Source organism: Lactuca saligna, chromosome 8, assembly GCF_052625555.1.
Source record: "Lactuca saligna cultivar CGN05327 chromosome 8, ASM5262555v1, whole genome shotgun sequence".
Lineage (NCBI taxonomy): Eukaryota > Viridiplantae > Streptophyta > Magnoliopsida > Asterales > Asteraceae > Lactuca > Lactuca saligna.
The window spans coordinates 20402944-20426303 of NC_136424.1; the positions used below are offsets into that span (position 1 = coordinate 20402944).

The 23360-nt window shown below is 39.0% G+C and overlaps 1 protein-coding gene and 1 non-coding gene across 4 annotated transcripts; one reads left to right on the forward strand and one right to left on the reverse strand.

Moving 5' to 3' along the window:
* The first annotated feature begins 8908 nt into the window (after positions 1-8908).
* LOC145009133 (G-type lectin S-receptor-like serine/threonine-protein kinase At4g27290) lies at positions 8909-12134 on the forward strand. Of its 3 annotated transcripts, none has more exons than XR_013663761.1 (7): positions 8910-10268; positions 10405-10539; positions 10653-10810; positions 10902-11112; positions 11196-11321; positions 11538-11688; positions 11782-11920. XR_013663761.1 is itself a non-coding variant. In XM_078967801.1 (7 exons), the coding sequence occupies exons 1-7, from the start codon at positions 8990-8992 to the stop codon at positions 12067-12069; spliced, it is 2460 nt and encodes an 819-aa protein (XP_078823927.1). In that variant the 5' UTR covers positions 8912-8989; the 3' UTR covers positions 12070-12134. The 3 variants fall into 3 exon arrangements, 2 of the variants coding, with proteins under 2 accessions (XP_078823928.1, XP_078823927.1); XM_078967801.1 differs by having other exon boundaries at positions 8912-10268; positions 11196-11433; positions 11782-12134; XM_078967802.1 differs by lacking the exon at positions 11782-11920 and having other exon boundaries at positions 8909-10268; positions 11196-11419; positions 11538-11683.
* A 9996-nt stretch (positions 12135-22130) lies between these two features.
* LOC145013633 (small nucleolar RNA R71) lies at positions 22131-22237 on the reverse strand. Its single transcript, XR_013665181.1, has one exon. It is a non-coding gene; the product is annotated as a small nucleolar RNA R71 (small nucleolar RNA).
* Between the last annotated feature and the right edge of the window lie 1123 nt (positions 22238-23360).

Below are 23360 nucleotides of genomic sequence, written 5' to 3' on the forward strand. Positions count from 1 at the left end.
CAAAGGCGCGAGGGAGAGCATTTCAGCTGATAGCGGAGAAGGTCCGTGCAGCACCTGACGTCGTGGCTGGTATGTACTCTATCATGTATTCATTTTATATTGAGATATTGTGCTTATATTATGTTATGTGTAGGTACTTTTCTTCTGAATTATGTACCTGCTCTAGTGTTATTTGAATCGGGTGCGAGTCGATCTTTTGTATCGTTGGCATTTAGCCGACACATCAGTATGAGTAGAGAGGCGTTGAGTCAACCTCTGAGAGTTTCCATAGCGGATGAGAGCGCGGTCTATGCCACCGAGGTGATTCGAGGTTGTGTGCTTGAGATTTTTGGGGTTGAGTTCCCGATCGATTTGGTTGCCATTGCGATGGGGGATGTCTGTGTCATCGTGGGCATGGACTGGTTGAGCAGATTTGGAGCGATCATCGACTGCGAGCGACAGCTTGTGACCATGTGAGACCCTAATGGGGGAGTCCTTACAGTGTACGCCGAGGGTACACGTTCTGTGTCGGCGTTTTGTTTAGCCGCCAGGGCGAGACAGAGTCTTCAACAGGGATGTAAGGGATTTATAGCGTATGTGATGGATGCGAGGGTTGATTCAGAGAAACCGAGGTCAGTGGAAGAGGTCCCGATAGTGCGTGAGTTCCCGGATGTATTTCCGGAGGAGTTGTCGGGTGTGCCTCTCGTGAGGCAGTTAGAGTTTAGTATCGATCTGATCCCGGGGGCTGTGCCTATCGCCAAGCTACCCTATTGCCTTACGCCTCCCGAGATGCAGGAGTTGTCCTCGCAACTTCAGGAGCTGCAGGGGAAGGGATTTATTCAGCCGAGCAGTTCACTGTGGGGAGCACCTATCCTTTTCGTCAAGAAAAAGGAAGGTTCACACCGGATGTGCGTAGATTACCGGGAGTTGAACAAGTTGACGATCAAGAACCGTTATCCGTTGCCGAGGATTGATGATTTGTTCGGTTAGTTGCAGGGAGCATCTTGGTTCTCCAAGATCGACCTAAGGTCTGGATATCATCAGGTAAGGGTGCGGGATGAGGATATCCAGAAGACAACATTTATGACTCGTTATGGGCATTACAAGTTTGTGGTGATGCCTTTCGGGCTCACCAACGCACCAGCGGTGTTCATGGATCTAATGAACTGGGTGTGCAGACCGATGTTGGATCGCTTAGTGATCGTATTCATCGATGATATTTTGGTGTATTCGAGGTTTAGAGAGCATCATTAGGAGAATTTGAGGGAGGTCCTCTGGGTTTTGAGATCGGAGAGGCTTTATGCCAAATTCTCCAAGTGTGATTTCTGGTTGTGAGAGGTCCAGTTCCTGGGACATCTCGTTAACCAGAAAGGGATATTGGTCGACCCGGCCAAGATTGAGGCGGTGATGAGTTGGGAAGTACCGAGGTCACCAACGGAGATCAGGAGTTTCCTAGGGCTGGCAGGCTATTATCGGAGGTTTATCAGGGATTTCTCCAAGATCGCCATGCCACTCACTAAATTGACCCGGAAGGGTGTAGCTTTTGCTTGGGGTCCAGAGCAGCAGGCCTCCTTCGAGACACTTCGCCAGAGGCTATGTGAAGCCCGGTGTTAGCCCTTCCGGAGGGAATGGAGGATTTTGTGGTATATTGTGACGCGTCGATATCAGGGTTGGGAGCAGTGCTTATGTAGAGGGGGCATGTGATAGCGTATGCATCGAGGCAGCTAAAGCCTCATGAGGCGAGGTATCCTACCCACGATTTGGAGTTGGGGGCAGTAGTGTTCGCCCTCAATATCTGGCATTACTATCTGTATGGAGTCCGATGTACCATTTACACGGATCATAAGAGCCTAAAATACTTGATGGATCATTCCAACCTGAATATACGTCAGAGGAGATGGCTGGATGTGGTAAATGATTATGATTGCGAGATCCTATATCACCCGGGTAAGGCTAAAGTGGTAGCCGATGCCCTGAGTCGTAGGATGGAGAGCGTTCCGATGCAAGACGTTTTTATGAGATTGACAGTGATGACTCCGGTGTCGGACACTATCCGACGAGCCCAGGCCAAGGTCGTGAGACTGTAGAACCAGAAGAGGGAGCGAGTTATCGGTCAAGTGTCAGAGTTAGGGATAACTCAGTGAGTCAGAAGGGGGTTAAAAGACTGGAGTTCAAGGCGGTACTCGCCGAGCTGTTCTTAAGACACGACGAGTTGAGTCGGGGTAGCCCCGCGATTCATGCCAGGTATGCCTCATCGAGCATAGGATAGGACTCGATGTACTAAGCGGGACAGAGAGTTAGTGGACATGTGTGTACTCGCCGAGTCACCGGAGTGCACTCGGCGAGTTGGGTCAAAGTTGACCGTTGACTTTTGTTGACTATTAGGGTTGGTCAACAATGGGGTCCTTGAGTCAAGAAGGGGGGGGGGGGTAAATAGTCTTTTACCCTTCTGAGAGTGACAAATGAGGGTCGAGTCTAGCCTCGAGTGGTATGTTTATGAGGGTATTTACTTTGTATGAATAGGCGGAGGCTAGGCAATACTTTTACCGAGTCAGAGATTTACGAGACGTCTGAGGTGAGTCTTCTCACTATGCCTTACCCGAGGGGTAATTGTATGTGACCGAAGGGTCTTATGTGTATGATATATATGCGATGTAAGTTATATGTGATATGTTATGTGATATGAGCATGATGTGGGCCGGAAGGTCAAGAGGATACGGACCAGAAGGTCAACCGAGTCTGGGATGGAAATCCCATGAGACACTTGGATCGGAAGGTCCTATGGCCTGGAAAGGCGTATGTGATATATGTGGTATTTTGGGGAACTCACTAAGCATTTGTGCTTACATTATTATGTGTTATGTGTTTCAGGTACTAACAATGATCACAGGAAGGCGCCGACATGACTCGTACACACGGACACTGGAGTTTAAATATTTTGATCTTGGGGTTTTGTACTGATACAATGTTGATACAATGTTTTTATTTATGAATGCAAACTATATTTCATGGTTTTTCAAAAGTGAAAAATTGTTCAAATTTTTACAGTGTTACAAATTTCAGACATCGAGGGGTGTTTCTTCACCTGCTCATCTCCAGAGCATTTGAGAGTCCGGTTCGCATTGAACCAGCTTCGCTTGGGAGAGAAGGATTGGTGGAAGCTTGTGACGACGCATTATTCACCTGCTGAGCTTGCTGTATTGACTTGGGAGAGGTTCACTGCTATGTTCCGAGATGAGTACATTCCCTAGGTGGAGAGGGAGCATTTGGCACAGGAGTTTCTGACCCTCAAGCAGGGTACTAAGTCTGTTACAATGATTACGAGGATCTTCCATGAGCGGGCGATGTTCTGCCCAGAGTACGTGTCCTACGAGTAGGCATGTATGAGTCGTTATTTGAGCATTTTGAGGAGAGATATACGAGAGTTCGTGGTGAACTCGACATACCGGACATTTTCTGAGCTTCAGGCAAATTCCCGGAAGAGGGAGATAGAGCTGGAGACCCAGGCTAGGGAGGAGACTGAATCTCAGGGGAGGGATCGACGACCGACACAGTCTTAGCCGGTAGCCAAGCAGGCCAAGCCCACTAATTCGAGAACTAGGAGTCAGAAGGGCTGCACTTGTGGCAAGTGCGGCAAGAGCCACGATGGGGTGTACAGAGCGGGGTCTTGCTACAAACGTGGCTAGGAGGGGCATATGGCCAAGGATTGTCCCAAAGGTTTTGCAGTATGTTTTCACTGCACCTAGACCAGACACCGCAAGGTGGAATGTCCACAGTTGCGAGGGACAGCCCAGGGAGCATCTCAGGGATCTGCCCCTGCTGCAGTGAGAGCTACAGACAGTCGGCCCGTAAAGGCCGAGGCACCAAAGGCACGAGGGAGAGCCTTCCAGTTGACTGTGGAAGAGGTCCGTGTAGTGCCCGATGTCGTGGATGGTATGTATTATTTCATGTATTTACTTTTATGTTGAGATATTGTGCATATATTATGATATGTGTAGGTACTTTTCTTGTGAGTTTTGTACCCGCCTTGGTGTTATTTGACTTGGGTGCGAGTTGGTCTTTTGTATCTTTGGCTTTTAGTCAGCACATCAGTATTAGTCGAGAGGCGTTGAGTCGGCCCCTGCGAGTTGGTCTTTTGTATCGGAGAGGCTTTATGCCAAATTCTCCAAGTGTGATTTCTGGTTACGAGAGGTCCAATTCCTAGGGCACCTCGTTAACCAGAAAGGGATATTGGTCGATCCGGCCAAGATTGAGGTAGTGATGAGTTGGGAGGTGCTGAGGTCACCTACCGAGCTCATGAGTTTCCTAGGGTTGGCTGGTTACCATCGGAGATTTATCAGGGATTTCTCCAAAATCGTCGTGCCACTCACCAAGTTGACCCAGAAGGGTGTTGCTTTTTCATGGGGCCTATAGCAGCAGGCTTCCTTCGAGACACTTCTCCAGAGACTATGCGAAGCCCCAGTGTTAGCACTTCCGGAGGGGATGGAGGACTTCGTGGTGTATTGTGACGCGTCAATATCAGGATTAGGAGGGGTGCTTAAGTAGAGGGGGTTTGTGATATCATACGCATCGAGGCAGCTGAAGCCTCATAAGATGAGGTATCCCTCCCACGATCTGGAGTTAGGGGCAGTGGTGTTGGCCCTCAAAATCTGGCGTCACTATCTGTATGGGGTTCGGCGTACCATATACACGGACCAAAAGAGCCTGAAGTATTTAATGGATCAACCCAATCTGAACATGCGACAGAGGAGATGGTTGGATGTGCTAAAGGATTACGATTGTGAGATCTTTTACCACCCGGGCAAGGCTAACGTTGTAGCCGATGCCATGAGTCGTAGGGCGGAGGGCGCCCCGATACAGGATGTTTGTATGAGGCTGACAGTGATGACCCAAGTATTTGACGCCATTTGAGGGGCCCAGGCTGAGGATGTGAGAGTAGAGAACCGTAAGAGGGAGCGTGTTATTGGGTAGGTATTGGGGTTCGTCACTAATAGCCGAGGGCTTATGACCTTTCAGGGATCGATTTGGGTGCCGTTTGTGGGCGGAACGCGCACCATCTTGATGGAGGAGGTTCATAGATCGAAGTTTCCGATCCATCCCGAGGCCACTAAGATGTATTTGGACCTGAAGAAAGAGTATTGGTGGCCATGTATGAAGAAGGATGTTGCACTGTTCGTTGAGAGGTGCTTGACCTATCGCAGGGTTAAGACCGAGCACCAGCGTCCACATGGTAAGCTGCAGCTGTTAGAGATTCCCGAGTGGGAATGGGAAAAAATTACCATGGATTTCATCACCAAATTGCAGATGATTGTGAGGGGTGTCGATGCAATTTGGGTGATTGTAGACAGGTTGACGAAGAGCGCTCATTTCCTTGCTATCAGTGAGAGCTCTTCCGCTGAGAGGTTGGCAGAGCTGTACGTGAAGCAGGTGGTATCACGACATAGGGTGCCGATCTCGATTGTCTTAGATCGAGATGTGAATTTCACTTCCAGGTTCTAGAAGAAGTTTCATGAGGAATTGGGTACGAGGCTGCATTTTAGCACCGTATACCACCCACAGACTGATAGGCAGAGCAAGCGGATGATTCAGACGCTCGAGGACATACTTCGGGCATGTGTGTTGGACTTCGGAGGAAGTTGGGACACATATTTAACCTTGGCTGAGTTTTCCTATAACAAAAACCATCATTCGAGCATCGGTATGCCACCCTTTGAGCTGTTGTATGGGAGGAGGTGTCGGACCCCCATTTGTTGGGGAGAGGTAGGGCAACGTGTGATGGGTAGTATAGAGATTGTGCTTCAGACGACCGAGCAGATTCAATAGGTCAGACAGAGGTTACTGACGGCCCAGAGCCATCAGAAGAGTTATGCGGATATACGACGGTGAGAGCTCGAGTTCCAGGTCAGTGACTTCTTGCTCCTCAAGGTATCTCTTTGGAAAGGAGTGATCCGATTCAGGAAGAGAGGCAAGTTGGGGCCTCGGTATATTGGCCCTTTCAGGGTGACCGCCAGGGTGGGCAGGGTAGCATACTGCTTGGAGCTACCTGCAAAGTTGGGCCAGATTCATGACACCTTTCATGTATCGCAGCTGAGGAAGTGTATTGTCAACGAGTCAGCAATGGTACCATTAGAGGATATTTAGGTGAATGAGAGCCTGAACTATGTTGAGAGACCGGGTGCGATTAGGGATCGGAAGATCAAGGTTCTGAGGAACAAGGAAGTGCCTCTGGTGCAGGTCCAGTGACAACATCCGAAAGGGTCCAAGCTGACTTGGGAGCTGGAGCGAGAGATGCGTGAGCAGTATCCATAGCTATTTGAAAAGTAAGACTTCGAGGACGATGTCTGATTCTAGTGGGGGAGAATCGTAACATCCGGATTTCCAGGTACATTATTTATTTATTATTTTGGAGATTTTGAGAGAGACTCGGCGAGTTGATGCTTAGACTCGCCGAGTAGAGTCGCGAATTTCCATCCGGGTTAATGACCGAACTCGGCGAGTTGACTTATGGACTCGGCGAGTCCGCGCTGTTTAATGAAACCCTAATTTCCGGGGTTTAAGACCTATTTAAAGGCCCTTATGGCCTCCATTTGCGGCTACCAGTTGATACAGAGAGACCCTAGAGTGTGTGAGCGTTTTGAGAGAGAAAAGAAGCCATTTTTGATCCTTGTGTGGGTGATTTTGCAAGAAGAAGGCGACCAAGGCAAGAGGAAACTGAAGACGGAGCTAATCTATAGATTTCAGAGCTTAAGGACTTCACCTTGAGGTATATATTCGATCCTTCTTCAGTTTTGGGTGTTAATCCTTGAGAGTTAGGGTTTCTATCCCATTTAGAGTATGATTGTTAGTGCAATTAGTCCCTTCTTGTGTTGGGGCTGCGGATCTGGATCCAAAGAGGTCCAGAGATCTAAGCCCCTTGATCTTTATGGGGTGTCATTGGGTTATATGAGCTTAGGGTGGCATTTTGAGGCCATTTCTTCAAATAGAGCCATAGGGTCTTTGCATGGGCATCGAGATCCAAACTTTACGTGTTTATTATGATCAAGGAGGGCAGATCTATAGGTTAGAGGAACAAATCTGACCTCAGGAGGTCATTTATGTATAAGCATGGCATGAACTCGCTGAGTCCCAAGAACAGACTCGGCGAGTAGGGCTAGGGTTTCCCGTAAGTCACTTAGTGAGTAACTTGTCGAGTTGGGGGAATGACTCGGTGAGTCCGAAGGGGGTAGAGGATTACAGGTGGAACTCGCCGAGTTCATAATTGAACTCGACGAGTTGAGTCGGGGTGACCCCGCGATTCATGCCAGGTATAACCCGTCGAGCAAGGGGAAGGCTCGACGTGTCATGAGAGGCTAGAGAGATAGTGAACACGTGTAGACTTGCCAAGTCGCCCAAGTGCACTCGACGAGTCAGGTCAAAGTTTGATCGTTGACTTTGTTGACTTTTAGGGATTGGTCAACAATGGGGTCTTTGAGTAAAGATAGGGGTAAAATGGTCTTTTACCCATCTGAGGGTGCTAAGAGAGGTTTGGGTCTAGTCTCGAGAGTTATATTTATGAGCGTATTTTACTTTATGTGATTAGGCAGAGGCTAGACTATACTGCTACTAGACTATACTGCTACCGAGTCAGGGATTTACCGAGACATCTGAGGTGAGTCTTCTCACTATACTTTACCTTTCATGGTAATTAGAGTTATGTGACAGAGTTATTGTATGCTATTTATGTGATGTGTTGCACTGCATTATTTCTATGTGATTTATGCCATGTGTATATCAGAGTATATCAGAGTTAGAACCGCAAGGTTCACAGAGCTAGGACAAGAGGGTCCACAAAGTTAGGGCCCAAGGGCCCACAGAGTTATAGCCTCGAGTGGCTAGTATGTGTTATGTGTGGTATTTTGGGGAACTCACTAAGCTTTATGCTTACAGTGTTATGTGTTATGTGTTTCAGGTACCAGCGATGATCGCGGGAAGGCACCGGCATGATCTGTACACACCCGCTGAGTTTATTATGATTTGATCTTAGGAAATGTTTTGTGAACAATGATACGATCCAATGAGATTTTATTAATGAATGTGTTTCGAAAATGTGTTTTGAAAATGTGAAAAATTGTTTTAATTTTTACGGTGTTACAAGAGAAGGGCCCAAGCTTGATAAAGTTGAAGGCTTTATGACTCTAGGGGCCTCCGAGTCGAAGAGTAGACTTCATAACCCGTGCATCGTGACCAACTCCTACACGACGAGTTGGGACCAACCGACTCGTCGAGTAGGCCCTATGATGTGCATAAGATTCTCAAGTTCCACATTCTAGAAATCGGGGTATTACAAAAATACATAAAAGTAGCATGGCTCAGGATATGCTTAGTAGCCAAGGGCGAATCCATTCTTCGTCTCGTCAAATTTTTTTATTGTTTTTTTCTTTGTCGGATTCTTGTTTTTATACATGGATGATACGTGATAAGTGTCGGGTCTTAAATGGATCACTTGAATGGGTCACTTGGAAGAGTATTGTCATTTTTATAGAGTTAATGACCAAAATAGTTAACGAATTTCGGTTTTTGTCTATAGTAACCATGTCTTTTTAATAAATGTTTGACCAGTAAATTTGTTTGTTTTTATTATTTCATAATTAGGTAATATCATCGGTAAATACAAGTAATATTATCCTATTTTAAAATTTTAAATTGATCAAACAAATTTATTGGTCTAAGGAAAAAAAACATGATTAACTTTAAGTAGACAAAAACAAAATTTGATTACCTCTTAGGTTATAAACCCAAAATTAAACGTGTTGAAGTCAAGTTTCGAAAGTTGAGGTTTCAAGTCAATAAGTGAATGCTTATGTAAGTTTTAATATTCAAAAGTCAGGCTAACGTGTTGTTATTTTGTTTCTCATGATTTTGCTATGCGTTCTAAATAAATTTCTTTTTTATAGTGGATATTATTTATCTAAAGTCTACCATCTTCATCTATGTCTACCACTCATCATTTTCAAGAACAAATGATTAATTAATGGAGCTGTATCGTATTATCCTTGTGTTGCTGTCCGGTATTATATTATTTATCTTGTCATGTTCTGCCGCATTAGATAGAGTATATATAAATCAACCAATCAAAGATGGCAACACCATTGTTTCAGATAGAGAGATCTACGAACTGGGGTTTTTTAGCCCCGGAAAGTCAAAGAATCGATATTTGGGGATATGGTACAAGAAGATATCACCTCGTACAGTTGTCTGGGTTGCAAACAGGCAGACACCGATCAGTGATGCATCTGGGGTGTTTGAACTCACTACAGAAGGAATCCTACAGATTTACATTGGTAATAATAATGTTATCTGGTCATCAAATGTGACATCGGTCTTCGCCAGGAATATGAATCCTGTGGCACAGCTTTTGGACAGCGGAAATCTTGTTGTGTGGGATGGCTATGGCAACAAAGAAAAACTGATCTGGCAAAGTTTTGACTATCCTGGTGACACTTTGCTACCAAGAATGAAATTTGGGAAGGATTTGATAACAGGAAGAGAGAGATACTTCACATCTTGGAAGACCCCTAATGATCCTTCTGTAGGTTTGTATAATTTCCGGGTAGACACAAATGGATATCCACAGATTTTTTTGAGAGAAGGTGAAGGTGAAACCTTGAGGGTTGGACCATGGACCGGTCTTGGCTTTCAAGGGATTCCTGAGGAAAGCATGAATCCAATTTACTCCACAGAATTTGTTGTGAATCAGAAAGAAATGTTTTATAGATATAAACTTAAGAGTACAACTGTTCAGAGGCTTCTTTTGGCATGGGATGGCATGGCACAACGGTTGCAGTGGATAAAGCGAACCCAAGAATGGGTCGTGTATGCAAATGTAGTGGTTGATGCTTGTAGTCGTTATGGAGCATGTGGTCCTTTTGGAAGATGCAGCATGAAAAGTTCTCTACCTTGCAGTTGTTTGGAAGGTTTTGAACCAAAAGTCTCAGAAGAATGGAATGCAGGGGATTGGTCAAGTGGGTGTCAACGTAGAAAGCCATTGGATTGTAGGACTCCAGATGTCTTCCATAAAATTTCAGGAGTGATTTTTCCAGACACACGGCATTCAAGGTACAACTTGAACATGACACTAGGAGAATGTGAGATGGCATGCAGAAGGGATTGTAATTGTACAGCTTATGCTAATTTAGATATCAGAAACGGGGGAAGTGGATGTTTGCTATGGTTTAATGAGCTGATGGATATTAGAGAATATGATGAGCATCAAGAACTGTACATAAGAATGGCAACCTCTGAGTTAGCAGGTATACACATTTTATTCTATATATAACAGTAATTATAAGGAATCTTGACAAAAAAAAAATGTCCTTATCCTGCACGTTGAATGCATTTGATTTTGAATTATAACCTTCTAACCTTACTAATCATTTTATACATTAGAAAAAGACCAATTCAGATTCAACAAGAAGGGAGTACTCGTGGTGGTGCTGTCAGTTTCGTCAGCTGCACTGCTTCTGTCTGCAGTTGCATATGCATCTAGAAAGAAAATGAGAAGGCTTCATAAAAAGGGACAAGGTAAAACAAATCATTCATTATTCTTACAGAAATGAATAATGAAATGTTTTCAAGAATATGAGTTTTGGCAGATTCAGTGTAAACAAGAGAAACTGAAAATGAACTTTTTGTAGGAAGCAGGAAACATACCCTTGATAAAGATCATACGAGTGTTCAAATGGAAAACCTTGATGAGCTACCTTTTTTTAGCCTGAAGAAAATAGTTGAGGCTACCAATAACTTTAACATTGATAATAAGATTGGAGAAGGTGGTTTTGGTCCCGTTTACAAGGTAACTTGCTGATGCTTTTGAAATAAGATGCAATAAATGTCTGTATTGACAAAGAAAATATTAGAATCATAAGCTCCAACGTTATCTGTAGGGTGTGCTGGAAAACAGGCGAGTAATCGCTGTAAAGCGTCTCTCAGAAACATCACAACAAGGACTTGAAGAGTTCCAAAATGAAGTCATTTGTATTGCCAAACTTCAGCATCGGAATCTTGTCAAGCTCCTTGGATACTGCATTCATGGAAATGAAAGGATTCTAATTTATGAATACATGGATAACAAAAGCTTGGACTCATTTCTATTTGGTTTGACTCCCTCTAATGCCTTACTTTCACACTTATTGTAGCAACATGCATGGACTAATTAATAAGTGGTTCATATTTTGCAGATGAAACCAAAGGTTCAATGCTTGACTGGCCTCAGCGACTTCACATTATCCATGGTATAGCTCGGGGTATTCTTTATCTACATCAAGATTCCCGCCTTCAAATCATCCATAGAGATCTCAAAGCAGGTAATATCTTGTTGGACAATGAAATGAATCCAAAAATATCAGACTTTGGCCTCACTCGAAAGTTTGAAGGACAGGATGCCATGGCTAAGACAAAGAAGGTGATGGGGACACAGTAAGAATCCATAAAATATTGTCCAAAACAACAGACCAAATACAAACAAGCATGAAATCCAACTAATCTTTTTTTTTATTATTATTAAATGAACTTGGTTGCAGTGGTTACATTTCTCCTGAGTATGCAGTACATGGGCGCTTCTCTATAAAGTCAGATGTATTTAGCTTTGGTGGTGTTGTGCTAGAGATTGTGAGTGGAAAGAAAAACAGAGGGTTCTCTCATGAGGCTCATAGTGATAACCTTCTTGGACATGTAAGTTAATCTTGTAGACTAAAAAGGACTAGAAACTATTTGTTCTTTAACACGTTCCTTTAGTATATTTTTCTGAAATTTGGTTTAATTCAGGCTTGGAGACTATATAAAGAAGACAAGTCCATTGAACTTATGAGTGCATCTTTACGCAACTCTTGTGTCGTGTCTGAAGTACTACGATCAATACATGTTGGATTATTGTGTGTGCAACATCATGCAGAAGATAGGCCAACTAAGTTGTCAGTAGTTCTAATGCTGATTAGTGAGGGGGCACTGCCACCACCCAAACAACCAGCTTTTTTCACCGAAGAAAGTTACCGTGAAGTTGATATTATTTCATCCCTAGAGGAATACACAATTACACTTTTGCATGCTAGATAGAAAGCATGTGCCCATGCTGATGTATAAATTGTTGGTGCAATATAAATTTGTTTTGGAGACTTTAATTGTTTTATTTTTTATCTTTCATGTTCCTATATATGTTCAAGTATTAGACGTGGTTTCAGTTTCCTATTAGTATAAGTAGGTTTTAACCTTTGACGTTGATTCATTCATAACTTCTTTTGTTTCTTAATAAAACTTAGCCAGCAAGCTTTTAGTTTCTCCTTTGTTTTCTGTCTTTTATTTTACCTCGTTTTCTCGGTTTTCCTTGTGCTCGAAGGCAGAAGCAGATTTTGTTCCTTACACTTTGTAGCAGAGCCAAGTTTATACCAAATAAAGAAAATCACGTTCACGGGTGCTACCAATCGTGTAGTGGTTCGCGGAGGTACATAACCTATATTTTTGAAATAGTGTTTTGTAATTACAGTGGTGCTATTGGCCACGATTTACCGCGAATCTCATAGCGCTATACCACTTCTATACCCCATTTTACAGTTTTGTCCATAATAGGCTACTTCTAAAATAAATTTGATATTATTATATACCAAATAAAGAAAATCACGTTCACGGGTGCTACCAATCGTGTAGTGGTTCGCGGAGGTACAGAACCTATATTTTTGAAATAGTGTTTTGTAATTACAGTGGTGCTATTGGCCACGATTTACCGTGAATCTCATCAGCGCTATACCACTTCTATACCCCATTTTACAGTTTTGTCCATAATAGGCTACTTCTAAAATAAATTTGATATTATTATAAGACAAAACTACAAGATTGGTTCTTGTAGTATTCAAAAAACTTTTGATGTGATCCAAAAACTTTCTCAATTGCAAAAAAGGTCCAAAATCAAGGTTTTTTTTTTCATGTTTTTGGTCAAAAAAAAAAACTTAAAAAGACTGTTATACCCTTTTACTTTCTTTTTTGTATTTTTTATAATTTTCAAATACTAATTTAATTTATAAATAAAAAGAAAATAAAATAATTACCCCTAACCCCATCTCTCTCTCTCTCACACACACACACATCCCAACAGGGATATGATTTCTTTCTTGAAAATAATTGTTCGTAGCATCAGAAATCATATTTCTCCTTTCTCAAACAATCGATTCCTGCAACTTAGGTTTACCAAAAAAACTTCAAAATCATGTCATTGAGATGAACCTACCAGGTGAATAGATTTTGCAAATGGAAAGGAGATATGAGGTTTTCCTAGGGTGTAGATTTACAAACAAAGTGTAAATTTGTGAACCCTAGATGGTGTTGCAATGGCATCACACAAGTGGTGATGATGGCATACAAATGCCTATAGTCAAACAGAGAAGAGAGAAGACACGACGAGTGATGTGTGCTTATTTAGTTATATCTCATACATTATCTTTATATTTTATGCTACATTATGTGTTAATTATAGAACAAAAGGTACTTATTATGTTTGAAATATGTTATGTAGCAACGAAGACATGCTTGGGACAAAAAGGAAGCATACGAGGAGCTGGAAGCAGGAAAACAGGAGATAAAGCAAAAGGAAGACAAAGACGGATGTTGTTGTATATCTTGACCCCTTGTCATTGTTTTGGCGATATCTCATGACTCGTAACTTTGATTCACAATATTCAAAATGTTCTGAAAACGAGATATAATTTCGGGCGACTTTCGTGTTTTGAGAAAATATTTATTCCCAATGAACACGTCGTGTTGGTCACAAACACGCCGTGGTGAATGGAATCTTCGCGATTCTTGACGTTGCCTTGGGGAATACGGGAATTTAATGACAAACACGCCGTGTTGGACAGATTTCAGGCAAGTATATATGTATGAACATTAGTTCGAATTGGGGGACTCCCAGCTGACTTTCTAGAGAAGTATTACGACAAAAACCCTTCTAAGAACCCTTTGGGGTCGATTTTGAAGATACATTGTCGATTGGACCAATGATTCGCATCTACACATTCGGTTTACTTAGTTTAATGATGTTTAGCATGGTTTACCTTTTGTTCATGTGTTCATCAGTTGTAATTATGGGATAAAACCCTTCTTTTCGTTTTGATTAGATGAACTCCTGAATAGTATGTGTTGGTTTCTTGTTTTATGGATTCACGAAGTTGGTTTTTGCTTTAAATATTGTATGATAAATCTAAACCTAGATTGTTAAAGTTTCTATCTTTATTGCCTTATCTCAAGTTTTGTGTAGTTAAACTACAGTTAGTTGCATCAACTTGGTTTACGTAGTTGTTTATGACCATTAAATTGCTAGAGCTAGACATTGACCATACCCTAGTATAGTTTAGAAGTTAGTTGCTTAAGTGTGTTAGAGAGCAGTATTTGATCATAATATTTGCTCGATTACTAGACTTAACAAAATAATAGTAGACTGTAGATTATATCATTCAGTCTAAATTACCTTTAAAATCAATTTAGTGTCCTTAACTTGAATGATCATTTGGGTTAAAGTTTTTAAATTGACTTATGCTAGTTAGTTTGACCATGATGAATACTAACTATTACTCCCTCCATCCCATATTAATAGTTAATGTTTCCTTTTGGTTTGTCCCAAAATAATTGTCTAGTTCTAAAAATAAATATGTCTTTTACCATAATACCCCTTATTATTAGTTAAATTACCATAAAATTAAATGCAACTACCATAGAATTAAATGCAACAGAAGGGTAAGACTGTCATTTCCTTTAATAAAGTTAATTGTAATTAATGTTTTCTTAAACTGTGTATTTTTTGTCTGTGGACTACTATTTTGGGACGGAGGGAGTATTTGGTAACTAACAGAATTAATCCATTCTCTTGAAATCAACCATAGTAAACACGCAGGATTCAAAGCTAAACAAAATTATCATTTATTCTTGATTCTATCGTCTTTTGTTCTTCAATTAGTCGCTAACTATTTCTTTGCTAAGTGTTTAATGGATTGATTAAGTTTGAAGTCTTGTAAAACTAGAGAACTCCCCCCCCCCCCCCCCCTCCCCTCTTTAATTATTGTTTAAATTAGTTAACATTAGTAGTAGTTTTAATTATTTTCACCGTTCTGTGTGTTCGATACATTACTTACCTGCACTAAACTACTATTTGATTAGGTACACTGCCTATCGTGTATTGGTTTTTGTTTACGTTAGCTAGGATTAAAACTAGTATATTTCACACGTATCAAGTTTTTCGCGCCGTTGCCGGAGAACGGTTCTAAAATCGATCCTTTGTGTGAAGTTTATCTCATATAACGTTTCACGTTTTCTGTTTTAAGCTTTCGTATCTTTTTATTTTGTTTTTTCATTAAACACGTCGTGGTCAGTAACAACCATGTCGTGTTTCTTGTGTTTTCAGTTTCCATTGTTCTGCGTTTTTGTTCGTCTTACGCGTGTGTTTTCTAGTTTTGTTTTTAGCAGGAAATATGGAGGAAATCACGACCATGTCAATGAAAGAATACAAGCGACATATGAGGAACGAAAACTGATGGGGTCTTAATCCACCAAAAATCTCAACCACGACAAATTTTAAACTACCAGGACATATTCTTGGCATACTAAAAGATTTATCTTTTATGGGAAGGATCACGAGGATGCCTACGAGTACATAGAAGAGTTGGTGGAGATTTCAAACTATTTTAATGCTCCAAACGTTAGTAAAGATGCAACGATCTTTCGACTTTTACAGGTCACATTGAAGGGTGAAGAAAAAGAATGATTAAAATCACTTCCTTTTTGAGCAATCATGACATGGGCTGATTTTAATACTGGGTTCATAAACCAATTTACCCTTCCTTCAAAAGTGGCGAAGCTTAAAAGAAACATATAGAGGGGAGTCGCTATACGAAGCTTGGGAGCGTTACAAGAGATTGTTATGATATTGCCCTCGACATGAGTTCAATGTGCAACAAGAAATCTCGATATTTTATGATGGAGTCAATGTGTGCACCCGCCAACTTCTAGACTCTCAAGGGCCAATGACAAAGAAGGATCTGACAACAAATAAAGCTTTAATTGAAGAATTCGCCAAGCATTCAACAGTGTTGCAAATCGGCCTTGGCGGCCGATTAATCGGTGATTAATCACTTGGCGGTCTCGAACCGATTACGATAAGGGTGTTTGGCGGACATTGGTAAAAATCAATCAAACTCGGGCTTGGCGATCGTCGGCGGTCATAGGCGGGAAATATTTAAAAAATTCAAATATTACACCAAAATTTTAAAATTTTAAATTTTTAAGCTTTCAAATTTTAAATTATTATACTAAATTTTCAAAACTTTCAAAATTTTAAAATTTAAAATTTCCAAATACTTAAATTTTTTAAGAAATATTAATTTTATTAATAATTTAGGGTCCTCAATTAATCCTCACCGAGTCTATCGCTTATCGTCAGTCGACCTCCGACCTACCGCCAAACGATTTTTACAACCTTGCATTCAATGGGCAATAAAAAAAGACATAAGAATAATCTAATCATTCACTCAAAGTAAAAAAGACATAAGAAAAAGAGTATCGTGATCCTGCCCAGTCACCACGATGTGGATGCAATAGTGCCACGTCATGGGCAATAAAAGAAGATTATGATTTTTCTGTTGTTGAACCGTAACGACCACCTCTTCCTTTCCCATTGCATGCCAAGGAAAATATGGTTAAGCAAAGAAACACAATGTTCACGGTGCATAAAGAACTTGAAGAACAATTGGAAAAGAGAAGAAAAGTATTCGAAACCTCTAATGTCGCCAATGATTTTTTAGGTGTTTGCTTATACAAGGCCACCAGATCAAGTCACAAAGATAATTGAAGAAAAAGAAGAATAATATGATGAGCCTTATTTGACAAGAAAAAATCAGAAAGGGACAAGACAAAAGCTAAAGACATTCGAATGAGGAAAGAACCCAAGCGAAAGCATAATGAAGATGTCAACCCAACAATGCAAGAAAACTCAAGAAAGGCATTCACAGACGGATTGCCTACAAATGAACAATGCTCAATATTATGGAGAACGGGAAGGTTACACTTCTACCTGACACAACGTAGAGTAGGAAGGAGTACGGATCATGACTCTTCGGAAAGAAATTCTTTTCATGAGGTATCCCAATGTTTTTAGAGTTTTCATTTTCTTTTCTTTTTTATTTTGTTTTAGTTTTATTTTTTGCTTTATTTTTATTTTACTTTAACCAAATGATCATGTGTTTTTCTAGTTCTTGATCTTATTTTGTCGTGTTGAACGAAATTGAAGCATTGAATGAGCTTAATTTGAAGAAGTCATGCGATTTTTGAAGATCATAATTGAAGAACATATTTTTGAATAAGTGTGGGGTTTCCACATAATGAATAGAAAAGCATTTTAAATCATACAAGATTGGAAATGGTCTTACACATTACAAAGAGTTTTTTTTTTTTTTTTTTTTTTTTGAAACGGAAAATAATATAAATATCTCCTATGCCTGGGATTGAACCCATAACCTCCTAGTTAGTGTTTCAGTCTTAAAAGATTCTTTCAGAAGACACCACGATGTGGACATCATCAACATGTCATGGCAAAATTTTTTATCACGACTGAATCTCACTACACCATGACGTGGAATCCTTTAACCATGTTGTGGTGACATTTTTCAGCTCAACCTTGATGACCTGTTGTTTGACACAATGAAGTGGCGTTGCTTTCCCACATCACTGCAGTTATCAAACACATTTTTCAAAGATGGTTCTTTGATTTCATTCGATCCGGCACATTTTCATTCACAAGAAGAAGGTCCAGAAGTATTGTTTCCAGCTTATACGAGAATTCTAAGCTTTCCACACAAGTCTTAGAGTTTGATCTCGCCGCTACCACCCAAGGGGAGTCTGTTCCAATTCTTTCTTTTTTAATTTCTATGTTCTTTAATTGTTTAGTATGCAATAGGGATATTGCATCATTTAAGTGTGGGGTAGGGGGTCTAATATAGGAATACAAGCATTCTAAATAAAAAGATTAAAAAAAATAACTAGGGTTTAAAAATTATTAGAAACATTTGAAACAATAATCTAAAATTGAATCTAGTAAAAAAAATGTTGTCTTAAGATCTAGGTTGTTGATTGGTGTGTGTGAAATGCACTAGTTTTAATCCTATTAACTTAAACACAAAGACAAACACGCGAAAGACAGTTTACCTATCGATTAGCAGTTTAGTTCAGGTAAGTAGGGTATCGAACACAAGGAACGATCAACGATTAAAAACAATGCTAATATTATCTAAATAAAACAAGTACAAAGAAGGATTTTTCTCTAGTTTTCAAGACTAGAAACTTAAGCAACTACTCAAACACTTAAACAAAAGACAATTAATAACTAAGGAGAAACAGAAGACAACTAGATTCAATCAATTTAAAGAGACTTCCATTTAGATTCGATTCCCTTATTCCTATGGTTGATTTCGTAGCAAGTGCAATGGATTAATATGTCATTGGCTACCGATTTCTAATGTTCTTATGATCATCTTTAGTGTTACTAATCCTTAGCAAACAAGTTAATTCAAGCAGTGTTCAGTTGATTAAACTAACAAGTTTCCTAGTGTTCAGTTCGGATCAAGTAAGACTTGTAATATTAGTTAACAAAATTTATCAATTCCGTCAAGTCATGTATGGTTGTTCATCACACATGCTTACACATCAACTTACATATTTTCTTGTTAATCCTAGGTTCATATTTACTAATACTAGGCATACAATATTGTTTTCACATAAACCATATGATTCAAGCAATTAAGAAGATATCCATGCAACTCGATAACTTGTTTATTAACAGAAAATAATTATCGCTAACACATAATGGTCTTTAACAAGCTTAATAAGACAATTCACCAAATCAAATTAATCCAAGCCATAAAATCACACCATATTCACAAGTTCCTCTAGTCTAAACAGCAGTATGAAGCTTTTAGCTCATAACTACAGCAAATAGCATTCTAAAATCAAAATCTAATTATTTAAACATGGTTTACACAAAATATTAAGATAAAATTAATGTTTTTTTTGCCTTTGATCTCTTCAAAATTGACTTCTAGGTTGAATTCTCGAAAACCACAACTCTAAGAACTCTTCTGGCCGCCAAAAATCATCCAAAGCTTCCAACATTAATTAGTATTTCGAATGAAAGCGTTTCTATATATAAAATCTGAAACAGAGCCAACTTGATGAGTTTTTAGACCCAACTCATCAATTTGGTCATTTAAATCGCGTGTATGGCAAGTCAGCGTCAAGAATCGCAAACTTTCTGATCAACTCGTTGACTTGATGGCCAAATCTATGACTACATTTGGAATAAACATTTTATCAAAACACAAAACTCGTCCAAAATTTTGTCTAGTTTTCATAATATTTTAAATCTCATCAATCGGAGTTATGGTTCTTGAGATAAGGCCGAAACACCAACGAGGGGTCAAGCTGTCCAGCAACATCCTTCTTTCTTCAAAATCCAAGATCCAAGCTTCCAATTGCTAAATCCACCTCCTTTTCCTTTCGAGCATGTCTTTATTGCTAAACATGAAAATTTACAACTAATTAAGCATCTTTTGTTCATTAAATGCGATAAAATCAACATAAAGTATTAAGATAATACATGAATTTTATAACTAAATATACCCATATCACTAGTGCTATGTGAGACAATCTGATGCGAGTTTCAATGTTTATTTTAGCCAATATATATTATAGTGTATTTGCGGCCTCCTTATCCTAGTGAAATCATGGAACAAAAACATGACATTGCTTAGTTTCAATGTTTATTTGAGCCACTAAGGATTGAAGTTAACTTTCTTAGCTTAAGCATATGTTTTTTTGGTTTTTTAGGATTTTTAGTTTTGAGTTATAAAAAGTGAGAAAAAATTGAAAAAAAGTTGTGTAAAAAGAAACTAGAAAAGAAAAAAAATTGAAAAGTTTGAAAGAATCTACAAAGCTGTGAAGATGAAAAAAGTATCATCATCAAAGATTCAAATGCGAAAATTGTTATGTTATTTACTGTATTTTTTTTATTTTCTAGGTTATTTTTGCATATGTATGCTTGGGGGTTTAGCCAAAAATACCTTGAGGTTGAGAAAGTTTTCTGTTGATGGATTCAGAGGGATGCATAAAATGAGTGTTGTTCAAAAATACGTGCATTGCAGTCTTGGAGTAATGGAGAGGCTCAAAATGGATTGTGTTGTGCGATGTTGGTAGCTAAAGTCTTGATATGTTACGAATAAAATCATTTTTCATAGGGGCAAGTAAAAGTCAAGTGTGTAGTATTTTGATGTATGCTTATTTAGTTATATATATATATATATATATATATATATATATATATATATATATATATATATATAGATCCGGTAAGAAATTTTTTTTGGTAGGAAGGTAAGAAGTTTTTTTTCTACATAGTTTTTGACGAACAAAAAAAATGAATCACTAGATGATTCATTTGTAAGATGATTCACAAGAAAAAAAATTCTCAAAAAAACATCTTTATGATTCATTTTTGAAGTAAATTATGAAAAAATTCACTTTTATGACAATTTTAGTGAATAACAACAAAATCATTATATAAATGAATAATCTAGATGTTTTTTGAGAATTTTTTCTTGTGAATCATCTTACAAATGAATCATCTAATGATTCATTTTGTTTGTTTGCGAAAAAAATATGTAGAAAAAAAACTTCTTACCTTCCTACCAAAAATTTCCTTCTTATTTGATCTTGACTCTCTCTCTCTCTCTCTATATATATATATATATATATATATATATATATATATATATATATATATATATATATATATCATACATTATCTTTATATTTTATACTACATTATGTGTTAATTATAGAACAAAAGGTAATTATTATGTTTGAAATATGTTTTGAGTAGAGAAGACCTGCTCACGAAAAATGGAAGCATACGAGGAGTAGGACACAGGAAAATGGGAGATAAAGCAAAAAGAAGACAAAGGAGGATCTTGCTCGACAACTTGACCCCTCTTCGGTGTTTTGGCCATATCTCAGGACTCATAAGTGTGATTGAGGATATTCAAAATGTTCTGAAAATTAGACACAATTTCAGACGACTTTCTCTTGAGAAAATGTTAATTCCCAATGAACACGCCGTGTTGGTTACAAAAACACCATGGTGAATGGAATCTTCGTGATTCTCGACATTGACTTAGGGAATATAGGAGTTTAATGACAAACATGCTCGGACGACTAAGTGTTTAAGTGATTGTTTAAGTTTCTAGTCTCATAAAACTAGAACCACCCCCCCCCCTCTTTACTTATTGTTTAAATTAGTGGACATTAGTAGTAGTTTTAATTATGTTCATCGTTCCTTGTGTTCGATACCCTAATTACCTGCAGTAAACTACTATTCGATTAGGTACACTGCCTATCGTGTGTTCGTTTTTGTTTACGTTCGTTAGGATTAAAACTAGTATATTTCACACGTATCAGGTTTTTGGTGCCGTTGACGGGGAACGGTTCTAAAATAGTTAATTCTATTTGCTAATTATTATCGATCCTTTGTGTGAGATTTATCCTATATAAGGTTTCGCATTTTCTATTTTAAGTTTTCTTATCTTTTTAGTTTTTTTGTGTTAAACACATCGTGGTCAGTAACAACCACGTCGTGTTTCTCGTGTTTTTTGTTTTCAATGTTCTGCGTTTTTGTTTGTTTTATGCGTGTGTTTTCTAGTTTTGTTTTTATCAGTAAATAAGGGGGACATCATGACCATGTCAATGGAAGAGTACAATCGGCATATGAGGAACGAAAACAAATGGGGTCTTAATCCACCAAAAATCCCAACCACAAAAAAGTTTGAACTACCACGACATATTCTTGGCATTCTAAAAGGTTTACAATTTATGAGAAGGAACACAAGGATGCCTACGAGCATATAGAGATTTCAAACTATTTTAACACTCCAAACGTGGGTAAAGATGCGGTGATGCTTTGGCTTTTACCAGTCACATTGAAGGGTGAAGCAAAAGAATGGTTAAAATCACTTCCCTTTGGAGCAATCACGACATATGCTAATTTTAAGACTGAGTTCATATACCAGTTTACCCCTCCTTTAAAAGTGGTGAAGCTTAAAAGAGATATACAAAATTTTCAACAACTAGAAGGGGAGTCGCTATACGAAGCTTAGGAGTGCTACAAGAGATTGTTGTAATATTACCCTCGACATGACTTCAATGTGCAACAAGAAATCTCTATATTTTATGATGGAGTCAATGTGTGCACCGCGCCAACTTCTAGACTCTCAAGGCCCCATGAAAAAGAAGGATCTGACAACAAATAAGGCTTTAATTGAAGAATTTACCAAGCATTCAAGGGAATATCACAACCTAATGGTAGAGGATATGATGAGAAGAAAAACGAATATAGATGGAGTTTCTGAAGTCTTAATGATTCTAATGGAGAAGCTCAATGCCATTGAAAATAGGCTCACAAAGATGGATAGATCAATTAATGCGGTACATGATATATGTGAATATTGTGGAGGACCTCACTCTATAAGGCATTGTGAATTGGAATACAAGAGAGCTCAAGACACGACAAAATATCAACAACTAGGACATAATCTCTACCAACTAGAAAGAATCCAATCCGAGAAGATAGATACTCTCAAGTCGATGTTATTCAGATTCATGGAAGCTAGTGAAAAAAGACACGATGCAACTGATGCAACACTTAGAGATCAACAAGCATCTATTTTAACCATCCACACATAATTTGGGCAATTAACAAAACCTGTACAAGAAAAGCGATCGGATCTACCTTCAAGAAAAGTCAATTTACGCCCTATAGCCCAAGTCTTGGCCATTGATACGGAATAAGAAGATGAATTGGTGCATATAAAGGACCTTGAATAGGAATCTAATTAGTCACTCAACGTAAAAAAAACAAAATAATAATAATAATAATAATAATAATAATAATAATAAGAGTATATTGTTGCAGCCCAGTTGCCACGATATAGATGCAATAGTGCCACGTCGTGGGCAACAAATGAAGATTATGATTTCTAAGTTGTTGAACCGTGGAGACCACCTCTTCCTTTCCCATATCGTGCCAAGGAAAATCTAGTGAATCAAAGAAACACAATGTTTATGGAGCATAAAGAACTTGAAGAACAATTAGAAAAAGAACAAAAGCATTCCAAACATCCAATGATAACAAAATGATATTTGAGATTTTTGCTTTTACAAGGCCACCAGATCAAGTCACAAAGACAGTTGAAGAAAAAGAAGAAGAATATGATGAGTCTTATGTTGACAAGAAAAAAACCTGGAAAGAGACAAGACAAAAACTA

What these genes read in the sequence shown, in the direction of transcription:
- LOC145009133 (XM_078967801.1), top strand. Translation starts at nt 8,990, where the DNA reads ATGGAGCTGTATCGTATTATCCTTGTGTTGCTGTCCGGTATTATATTA. An exon ending in GGCAACCTCTGAGTTAGCAG is followed by an intron (nt 10,269 to 10,404) that starts GTATACACATTT and finishes TTTATACATTAG; the next exon opens with AAAAAGACCAATTCAGATTC. An exon ending in GCTTCATAAAAAGGGACAAG is followed by an intron (nt 10,540 to 10,652) that starts GTAAAACAAATC and finishes AACTTTTTGTAG; the next exon opens with GAAGCAGGAAACATACCCTT.